This window comes from Papaver somniferum, chromosome 9 (genome assembly GCF_003573695.1).
Source record: "Papaver somniferum cultivar HN1 chromosome 9, ASM357369v1, whole genome shotgun sequence".
Classification (NCBI taxonomy): Eukaryota; Viridiplantae; Streptophyta; class Magnoliopsida; order Ranunculales; family Papaveraceae; genus Papaver; species Papaver somniferum.
This window is the reverse complement of record NC_039366.1, coordinates 41,788,918-41,800,292: the sequence shown is the minus strand read 5'-3', so window position 1 is coordinate 41,800,292 and position 11,375 is coordinate 41,788,918. Positions and strand designations below refer to the sequence as shown.

At 37.5% G+C, this 11,375-nt stretch overlaps 1 protein-coding gene and 1 non-coding gene across 2 annotated transcripts; one reads left to right on the top strand and one right to left on the bottom strand.

The window, feature by feature from the left end:
- Positions 1–207: 207 nt before the first annotated feature.
- On the top strand, positions 208–3,913 carry LOC113309112 (putative mediator of RNA polymerase II transcription subunit 26). The gene is made up of 2 exons (XM_026557534.1): positions 208–1,776; positions 3,585–3,913. Exons 1-2 carry the CDS (start codon positions 321–323, stop codon positions 3,701–3,703), a joined length of 1,575 nt encoding a protein of 524 aa, XP_026413319.1. The 5' UTR covers positions 208–320; the 3' UTR covers positions 3,704–3,913.
- Positions 3,914–4,173: 260 nt separating this feature from the next.
- On the bottom strand, positions 4,174–4,245 carry TRNAD-GUC. The gene has a single exon. It is a non-coding gene; the product is annotated as a tRNA-Asp (tRNA).
- Positions 4,246–11,375: the final 7,130 nt, after the last annotated feature.

The window sequence follows — 11,375 nt, the reverse complement described above, 5'->3', positions numbered from 1 at the left end:
CTCGATGTGAAGTCTTGCAATACACGGACGAGTGTTCTTTCAACCACAAAAATACCAAAAGTGACAAATAAACACCGCTACCGGGGATTGAACCTGGGTCACCGGGGTGACAGGCGGGAATACCAACCACTATACTACAACGACTTTGGTAAGTTTTGGACTTAAATAGAAAGAAAATCCTTACTTTCTGAAGCCAAGATTTCTGCACATAATTTTTCTTCATCTCTCTGAAACCCTAACCCACCCCTCTTTGTCTCTACTCTCTGATTCAAACGATTTCTTTCAAACCCAAACCCTAATTCAGCTTCAAATGCACAGTTATGTCTAAAGAAATCCAACAACCCATTATTATGGATTCTTCAAATTTTACCCATTTCAAACCAGAAATTGAAAAAGATAAAGTCTTGGGTTTTATTCCTTCACAAATCTCTGGGCGTCAATGCCGTGCAATGTGTGTAATTGATGATGCCGGTAAGAAGAAAGATGAAGTTACTCTAGGAATTGATCAAGAAGAAGAAGAAAAGAAGAAAGAAATGGTCATTTCTGAGAGGTTGCATGCTCATTCTCTCATCACTTCTAATGATGAATCTTCTTCTGTTTTAATGGTGGAAATGAACAACAAAGAAGATTTTCAAGAACCCATTTATCAGTTACAAAATGTTGTCAAGAAGAATCAAGAACCAGTGGGCAAAGAATTGGATGATCCATTCATTGCTGAAGAAATGAAAGAAACCCAAGAAGAGATTTCTTGTAAAGATTCAGCAAAAGAGGAGGTATGTCAAGTTCCTTCTTTACCCCCATCCATGTCTCAGTATGAAAATGCCCTAGTTAAGATGATGAATTCAGAAAGTAGTTGTAGTAGAATAGAAGATAAGCAAGATGAGGTCTTTCAACTGAAAGATGCAATTACTGGTGATCAACACCTCATTCTTGTAGTAGAGAAGACAACACAAGACGATTTTATCAAGTCTAATTCAATTTCTCCATCTCAAAATCTTGTTGAGTTGAGTAATTGGGGAGAATTGTCAGCCTCAGGTAGTAATAATAAAAGAATGTCTGCTGAAATCGGAAGTACTCGTATTGTGAGTGGATATGGCTGTGCAAGGAAAGAAACCATGAGTTCCATTGATTTGGATAAGAAAAGGGCTGGATTTGGCTCTGAGAACTTAAGGCAACAAGTGGAGAAATGTTCCAGGAGAAGGTTTGCTGAAACAAACTCGAAGAAAGATGTGTTGAGTATGTTTGTTGAAGCTAGAAATGTCTCCTGTCAAAAGAAATTGGACGGAAATAAGCAAAGTTACTCGAGGGAAGAAATGGAAGTGCTGAGGTTTGTAAATTCATATCAACAGCGTCAGATATGGCGAGAGATATACACTGGGTTGGGTCCTGCTGTGGCCAAACAACTTAATCAATTGTCAGAGGCTAGGCAGAATGGTAAAGCCATCACTGACCAACAACAGCAGCAGCAACATCACCATCCCCAGCTGCATCACCAACACCCACGGCAACACCAGCAACATCACCGATACCCACTGCAACCACTGCAACATCACCAATACTCACAGCAGCAGCAACATTACCATCCCCAGCTGCATCACCAACACCCAGGACAACACCAGCAACATCACCGATACCCACTGCCATCACTGCAACATCACCAATACTCACAGCAGCAGCAGCAGCAGCAGCAGCAACACCCAAAGAAACCTCCACAGCATCACCATCAACATCAACAGCAACTAGCTGGGTTGCACAGAGAGGATACCTCAATTCTAGGTGTGTCTTTTGTTCTACTCTTAGATTTTTATATTTGATGTTTGAAGTATGCTAGCAGTGTGAGTATAATCTATAATGCATGCTTATCGGATTTTTCTAATTTGTTAACGTCGCATAATGTTTGGTTTTCGTGTTACCAAGCAGATTAGCTTCTTGTTAGAGCAGTTTAAATATTGGTAGAAATAGGTTAGATTAAGGGCATTTGCTGATACTCAGACACGAATCACTGCTCCTACCATTATATAATTACGTTAGCGAACTTGGCATCACCTAATTCCTCCTTACAGTACTCTAGTTCCATTTCCCAACATGGAGAACGGGGTATTAGTATGTAGACTGTGCCACTTTCATGTTACGACTCTTCATCATGTCAGTCCCTCTTTGGCTTTATTTGCTTTCTGCCTGATTTCCAATTAAACTGCCCAATACTGAAGATTCGTTTAAGCTACTAAGAGTTGAAATAATATTCGGTTTTGCGTAAATGATATGTGAGGATACTGTGTCAGCTCTTTAATGTTGTGTTTGTGGCCGTCGTCTCTATCTTTCTTCTTTGTTCCAGTTACATCACAACTGGATATTGTAAAGAAAAAAGCACTTGAGAATGATTATATACAGTGAAAATGTGAAATGTCTGTATAACTGTTATGGATTGGTTAATTGCGTCATTAGTTTTTCTTTTTAATTGCATCAAAGTGGCTGCTTACTTACCCAATCATTTGGTGCATGCTGCATTTAGAACATACAAGTGTGCTTTCCGTCCTGTTTAAAGGACTTTGAAGACCTGAAACAATGTGTTTGATTGTAGACTCATCTTGTGGTTATTATTTGACGTTTATATAGCAAGGTTCAAGTTAAAATGGCGTTATGTTTAAGGTCTTTTTGTCTAGGTTATTTGTGGATTCTTTCTGCGGAGGGTCCTTGATAGTTTATATGTGCTTTGATATTTATACGAACGAATCGTGGGAATATATGCCGCACGAGAAAACAGAACCATTAAAATGGAATCTCATAAATCAGACCTTTTTTACTTTTGGCTTTGCTTTAATTAGGAAATGATGTTTGTATTTCCTTTCAAGTGAGTGAGAACAAAAAGGTTATTTGGATCGTAAGTTATGACCGCAAGAGGAACCATGTGATCTTAACTGTGGAATGCGGATGTTACTCAGGGCACACAACTGTATTTAGGAAAGTTAAGTGTAGGCTCATCTTGCGGTAATTCTTTAATGTTAAGATAGGAAGGTTCAAGTTAAAATGGTGTTACTTTTAAGGTCAAAAGTAGTCTTGTGGATTCTTTTCCGCGTCATAGGTTCAAGTTAAAAATGGTGTTAGTATAGTTTTTGATTACCGTGTTTAACTAAATTTCAGTGACATAGGTTCAATCTGAGCCTTACTATGGTATACGTTATGATAGGTGCAGTTCAAGAGGTGACAGAGTCTGCTTAAACCAGTAAGGCAAATAATCGAGCTGGAGTATGAGTTCAAACCATGTCATTGTTACATCATCTCATAATCCTGTTATCATTTGCGATCCTAAATGCCTGAGCTCTCACCTGCTTTCTACCAAGTAATGCCATGTTATCGTATGAATATATTGCCTTCCAGAGCAGTTAGTTTTAATGCTTGGGAGTCATTTATGATTCTGTGTGTTCTTTAAAGGAAGAATGATGATATCTGAAAATACGAAAATGATTATGCATGAAACACATTTAATTTCTTCCCTCTGGATAGTTGTGTATTTGGTAGTGCTGCTACTCTGCTTGGTGTATACTGCATTATGTCAATCTGATGGGTTTTGTTTCTACTCACAGGTGCTGGCACTGCCATAGGGAGACCAGTCCACTTGCGAATCAACATGAAGAATGCCCAAACAAACTGCTATGTCCCTTATGTTCATTATATACCGATATACTACTCCATGAGTCATTAAGCTCAACTGACTAGGCAGATATCACCACATCCCAGTGCATGTACATGTTATGCTAACTGTTAGCCGTTTTGAGCCTGACCTGTGAAGAAGATATTATGTGTTTCAATTGTACAGCATTAAGAAAACCTGACAGGTTAAACTTAACGAACTCTATAAATACATGTATTGCTTGTTTGAATGAAACAAACTTTCTTTTGTTTATAAATGCGTGTTCTTTCTAATCAGTTGCCAAAACTTATGCATATAAGTTTATTTGGGTAAATAAACTAATTCTTTGGTAAATACAACTAATTCTGTTTTGGCTCGGTGCAACCGCAGCGATTCACGCTTGTAGCGGCAGTCACCACTTAGATGTCCAGCATGAATCTCACTGCATGCCTAAATCCTTATGAACGGATTTTTGCAGCTTCTGAGGAGCCGCTTATGCTTAAAAAGCAAAAGGAAATAGAAAAAAAAACAAAAAAAAAGGACGCCGTTGCCGGGGATCGAACCCGGGTCACCCGCGTGACAGGCGGGAATACTTACCACTATACTACAACGACTTGTTGCTTGAATGTTCCTTCATAGGGATAATCGTAGTTTTGTTTGAACGCTGTTGAAGAACCAAACTTTGATATTGTGCATATTTGACTGTTCATACGCCACAACAATATACAAAAACTATCTATAACATATATCGGGTGATTATCTATAGGTAAAATAAGATTATATTTGACATTTTCTTGGTTATGGTTACATGCATTCTTTTCTCCAGTTGATATATGGTTAGACCAACACATACTTTATTTTCAAACCAATAATTTTGTCAAACTACGTATAATGTGGTGATCGGAAATTTTACTTTCCTTGTGTTATGGTTTACCATTTTGATTCAGATTTATAACGGACGACACTTTTCCATTAACTCCCACAGAAACATGTTTTACGCTTTATACTTCAATTCTGAGTGTTCATCACGTGTATCTATGACTTGTCTGTATATACTCCGTACATATATTTCCATTCTCATTGTAAAACTTTTTTCTTTTTAAAGAGAATTTTCACTGAACTAATCAAGACATTATTATGTTATATCTTACTCTTATGTTAATCAATTCACTCCACCATCTCATTCTTTTACTCTACTAGTCATTTAAAATACGATTTAACCGCCAAATTTACAAGGAGCTAAACACAGTTTGGTAAAGTTTCCTTCTTCACTTTATTTTTCCTTTTGAACATTCAGTAGAAAACTTCATATGGTATCCTAGCTTAATAAGATCTTAAATAATCTATACAAAACATGGTATCCCTCATTCACATCGCATGACAGATTATCTGTAATCATATAAACCAGATGCACATACAACAAGTGGTTCATTGTTATAGACACCCAGGGATTGTAAAATTGCAACGGAAAGGGTATATGCCTAAATGTATGATATGTGAAACCCTAATGATTATAAAACAATCATGCAAATCGTCCCAACATATTACCTATATTGGAGAATCATTTGATTAACTTTACAATGTAGAAAAAAAATAGTTTATAGTTTATTTCTGCTAAATATTGAAGTACTACAGTTGAACTAAATGGAGAGCAAGAGTCAAAACATTCGTATGAGAAATCAATCAAAACTTATTCAGAAAAATATTCTTTCACATTGACTTAACAGAGATACATTACAGTGTATATAGTTTGGTTTTACAGAGTTTAACAACTTCAAAAACTTCTTGTACATAATGGAGAAGATATAATAGGGAGACTTGACAATATCAGCTGGAAGACTTTTTATATTCTTCAGTGAGAGTTGGTTGAGCCGATATAGACGCATTTAATGGCTTATCCTTAACACTCCTTGTCAAGTTGAGCATGATTGGCTGAATGTTCAACTTGTCTTTGATAAACTGAAACCGTGGTGATACAAGACTTTTTGTAAATATGTCTGCCAGCTGATCTTTGATACGATAAACATGACATGTAGTTGTTTGTATGCCACTCTTTCACGAAAAAAAACTATAATCTATCTCTAGATGTCTCGTTCTTGCGTGAAACACCGGATCCCGAGTAATCACACCACAAGTTAAGAGCAACAGCAGTAATACCCAATTATTTCAATAATGACTGAATCCAAATTAACTTAGAAGTTGCAATTGCAATACCTCGACGCTCAGCCTCTGTACTTGATTTTGACACTGTCTTTTGCTTCTGTGCACTCCAAGATATAAGGTTTATGCCATAGTAGATGCAGTACCCACTTGTTGAACGTCTGTCATCCAAGTTCCCAACCCAATCTGAGTCTGTGCATGTAAGACATGTTATTACTCTGTTGTAATAAAATTTCATAGTTGATTGTGTGTTTAAGGTACCGCATAATTTCCTTTACTAGTTCACATTGTTCTACATAGGGATTATGCATATATTGGCATGCCTTATTTACTGCAACTGATATGTTTGGCCTGGTAAGATGGAGATATTGTAGAGCTTCAATATACTACGATAGTGTTGCATATGTAAACTTTGAGGATACTTGCTTTTGAAGATTTGATAACTTCAAACTCCATTATGTATAGCAAATCTCTAATTTATCTTCGTTGCTTGAGAATCAAACCTTTCCCTTACCAAAGCACTTATATTCCCAAAAAATAAGTGAGAAAACTCAAATCCTTAACTGCAAATTCTTGACTCAAGTTGTTGATCAAAACATCACAAGCCTGATTTCTTGAACCCGTGACTATAATGTCATCAATGTATATGAGAACGTAAATAGTTCTTGAGGAATCAATTATAACAAACAATGAGCAATCTACAATATAGATCCTTTGAAATCCAAATCAATGAGATATCTGCTGAGCTTTGAGAACCGATCACGTGTTGTTTGAGTCTATAGAACGATTTGTGTAACTTTAAAACATGATGGGGATTCTTTTGATCAACATACCATAGAGTTTGTTTCATGTACACCTCTTCATCCAATACAACATGTAAAAAAAGCATTTTGTACATCAAGCTGCCCGAGTGGCCAGTTATTTTGAAAAAAGATGGACAATACTAACCGGATTGTGTATAACTTGATAACATGATTGAATACCCCATAATCCACTATTTCCTGCTGCTAAAAGCCCTTGGCCACCAGTCATGATTCAACAGACCCATTTTCTTATGTTTGATGCGATATACCCTTTTACAAACCCACTACGTTCATTCCCTTCTGATATGGCACTTTGGTGAAAGTTCCATTTCGTATTAAAGCATTAATCTCTGCAACAATTGAGGTGAACCACTTTTGATATTTTCTTGCCTCTGTATAGAAAGTTGGTTCTTTAAATTGTTTGTCGTGCTCTTATTACCATTAGATGCAGCTGACTTGAGTAGAGTATTTTGTGGAGCTGGTGTCACTTGTACGCGCCAAAACCCTGTTGATGTGAAAATTCTCAGGTACTCACAGGTGTATCATGAACCTCCATGATATTGACTAATGTTTGTGATACTGAAAGACCGTCACCCAAGTTACCTAGTTGTCGGTGAGACGTAGCAGATGAGGATGACATATTGCTGAATTTATTTTTTGTTTCCTATGGTGCAACATCCTATTGGGGAATATTAGTAAACATGGGAGTTTCAAGTACCTTGGCCCTGGTTGCACTTTCTTTACCTCCTTGACAGTTCAATCTTGTGCTCAAAAGAGAAGGGGAATGTATGCTCTACAAATCGACATGTCGAGAACATAAATCATATTGATGCTTACATGTAAATCAATCATGTTATAAGGGCGGCAGATTTTATTAGAGGGGCGGCAGTGTGATAATAACTTCCCTCTATTTGGTTAGGGGATGTCCTATAGGAGTGTAAATTGACTACATTACCCTCCCCATTTTTAACCTAAATCAAAGCTAAATTAATGTTTTCTTTCTTCTTATCTTCTTCTCCTCCTCCTCCTCCTCAACCGTAACCTCCATTAAAACTCAAAATTTCATCGTCTTCGATTAATCGACGATTCGAAAATTAATCAAGTGTAATGTAATAACTTATATGAGGTATGTTTTGGAAAACCCAGTTACGATTTGGTTTATTTTGTTCGATTTAAGTTTAATTTCTATCAAAAATTAGGGTTTTAGATGAAAATTGAAATTGAAATTTATGGGTTTATGTGAGTTACAGTTGAATTTAACTCAATTACGAACCGTAACTGGAGATTTTGATGTTGTTACGGTTGGTAATTGAACTATTACCAACCGTATGTTCTTATATCTGAGAATTTTCTTCAGTTACATTTTTTTTCCACCGTAAGTGAACTTACGGTTGATGTGGATACCAGAATTACGAACCGTAAATAACCCTGGAACCCAGAGTTCAGAAAGGTCACCAATTACGATTCATAACTAAAATTCGAGATGAACCGTAAATACTGTTACGGTTGGTAACCATTTTAGTTTACGAATCGTAACTAAGTGACGGTTCGTCTCGAGCATTTGGTTACCAACCGTAACTGGTTTTACGATTGGGTTTTCCCAAATTTAACTGGTTACGGTTGGTAGTTCATCTTTTACGAACCGTAACTAAGATTTACGGTTGGTTACCAGCAAAATTCCAACCGTAATTACCTAATTTTATATCTATTGTTTATACTTTCTTTGCCATTTCTCTTGTAAAATATGTATCTTATGTTCACTTTTGAGTTATCAGGTGCAATGGAGTCATTATGAGCAAAAGAAGGAGAAAACGTTCATTTGGAGCCTAAAGGGAAAAAAGCTCAATGCACTTGCAAGTGATGTTCGGAGCCAACTAAGTGCGCAGCAAGAAAGCGGAAGAATCAACAGTCAGTTCCCCACAACTGACAGTTGAGCAAGAGATCGAATAGGCAGTCAGTTCTAAGAAACTGACAGGCCAAGTGACAATTGCATAGCCCTTATCCGAGTCTGGGTGCTTGAAGTAATTTTTATCATTACCATAACCCTAAAGTCAAGGGTAGTATCTCTCTCAACCATTTGGTATGAATTTCAGAGAGGAGTTACGGCTGCTACTGTAAGAGAAAATTGAGATTTGAGAGATGAAACCGAAATTGAGAGAATATTGGCTCTGCTGGAGATCCAATTGAACCAGGCAGAGATATTTCAAGTGTTTCCTGAATTCAGAGAAGATTAAGAAGAAGATCTGTTGTCAATTGAATCTGAGAAGGTTTGGTGATGTTCTCAGATTGAAGAATCAGTAAAAAAGGGTTTTGCAGTGTTTGAGTTGAATAGAGAAATTAACAAGGCTTGAGATCTGTAATGATCAAGAGACAATGGGTTCAACCTCTGATTCAAGTCTCAATCGATTCATGGGTGAATGGCTGGGAGAAGAAATTAGAAAACTAGGGTTGTATGTTGTTGGTTCCTGTCTTGCAGAGATTGATTCAAAGAGGGGTTTGTTTCTTGAGGTGGATTCAGGTGACAGGAAGATGGATTTGGTGCCTGAGATGGATGGTAATGAAGTTGCTGTTGGCTTGCAAGTGCAGTAACTGGTGATGGTTGAATAAATGTTGATTGTGTTGCTGCTGGAGTTTGGTGGGCTGAGAAAGATACAGGAAGTTAGTGTTACTACCGTGAACTGATGGTGATGTTAAGTTGCAGTTCAGGTTTAAGAAGAATGAGAAAAAGTACTGACCTAGATGTATGTTAGGTACTACAGATTTGCAGGTCCAGTGATTGCAGGAAACTGGAAGGTGGCATGTGCAGTCGAGAGCAGGGATTGTGGTCTTGAGACAATGGGTTTTGAAGTTAGATTTTTGCCTATGTTGGTTGTGCTGTGTTGCAATGCAGCTGAACTGGGGAAGCTGTGTGTGTTGATTTGCTAATGAAGATGGTTAGGCAGTTGATACTAAGAGAGACTGATAAGGAGAAGTGGGTCTGATAGAAGCTGAGTTTACAAGGGATTGTGACTGAAACTGGAGATTGCTGAAGTAACGAGCAGTTGAAGTTCGAAGGCAAGATGGGGTTTTGAGTATAACAGAGAAATGGCTCAAGAATCAGCTGAGTTAACTGATCCCTGAAGGATGAAGCTGCAGATGCTGAGTTAATGGTGACGAAGCGGCTATTGATGCTCAGTTAGACGTATATTAGGAGTTAATATTGCAGTTGGTAGCTGAGTGCATTAGAAGTGGAGTTGCTGCTCAGGTTTTTTGCTTGGGGTTAGTGAAGCTGGTGATGAGGAACATATAAGTGTTGTTGGTGTTTGAAGTTGTGAGCTGAAATTGTAGGTGATGTCGTTTGATGGCTGAGATGATGAGAACATATGGAAGTACTGGTTTAGATGTATGCCTAGGGTACATGCAATGACCTCACAGGCATGTTCAGCTGCAATTTGGTAGTCGTCACAGAGGAGAGGAAGCATGAGGGTTGAATGCAGTTCAAGTTGTTGCAGTTCAAGCATGAGGGTTGAATGCAGTTCAGGTTGCATGAGTGTTACTCCAGTGGTGCAATTGAGCAGCTAAGGAATGAATTGTAGCTGTTGTTATGATTGGAGAAATTGCAGGTGAATTATTGGGATTGCAGTTGAGATGGAAGCAAGCTATGGTGATTAAATGGGTTGAGTTTGAACCAGTGCAGGAGCTGAAGCAGTAATGCATCACTATGGTGCAACAGTGGTTGGCCTGGCAAGATGGCCTGCAAATGGCTTAGGCCATGACCAGTTAGACCAGTCAGGCTTGTTAGACTCTGACTCAGGTCTGACTAGACAACCTGACTCATGTGACCCGGTTTGACTCGGTGACTTTGACTAAGTTGACTCGATTGATGACCGGTGACCGAGTGGACTTTTTCGGTCACCTGAAATACTTAGCCGGCCAAGTTCCGACCACTTTACCAGCTTTCCGACGACCACTTTTGGAGCATATTTTCTGTATGGGTATTTCTCATATATGGGCTTAGTGGACATCTTTGTATGGACTTTTGGAGATAAGACCTAATTTTAGAAGTTGGAAAATGCTAAAAGGAAAGTTTTCTACTTCCTTGGGGGATCACGTATTTTCTACTTGAAACTTTGGAGAGCGGGATTCTACTAGGGTTTGCTTTGTTTATTTTCATCTTCTTCAATTATTTTTGATTATGATTATGATGAACTCAAAAGCTATGAGTAGCTAAACACATATTATTGGTTATGGGATATAAAGTTGATTTCCAACATGTTATTTAAATCAATGATTAGTTTTGTCTCAACTTTATTGTTTAGTTTCATTGTTTTATATTTTGCATGATTTGTGCTAGTTTGATTGAGTCCGGAATCAATTAGATTAGTTTCTCTATTGCTAGATTAGGGTTTTATTATACGAAAAGTGATAATTCCTGATTACAAGTAGCATAAATGTGAGTAGTGCTTGTAGTGATATATCCTACTAGTCACATATGAATCATAACCTTTGTTAAAACGAATTAGTGCTTTTACACGTTTGTTTGCATTGATTAGTCTTATTTCATAGAACTTATTGCTCTTAGGGAGTTAAACTTAATTGTGCTTTTACACTTTAGGTTGCTTTCTAGGTAGATTTCACAATAGCATCTTTTAATGTTGTTTGTGATAAAATCGGGAAATAAACGGGATACTCTTGCGATCAAGATATCCTAGGACTTTTAATAAATGAGAGATTAAAATATCAATTCTAGTCATTGATGAAAATACATGTTTGTGAATGATACTATCCCGTGACCAATATCT

Coding starts and splice junctions, on each gene's coding strand:
- LOC113309112 (XM_026557534.1), top strand. CDS start 321: ATGTCTAAAGAAATCCAACAACCCATTATTATGGATTCTTCAAATTTT. Junction 1,777..3,584: donor AGAGGATACCTCAATTCTAG/GTGTGTCTTTTG, acceptor TTCTACTCACAG/GTGCTGGCACTGCCATAGGG.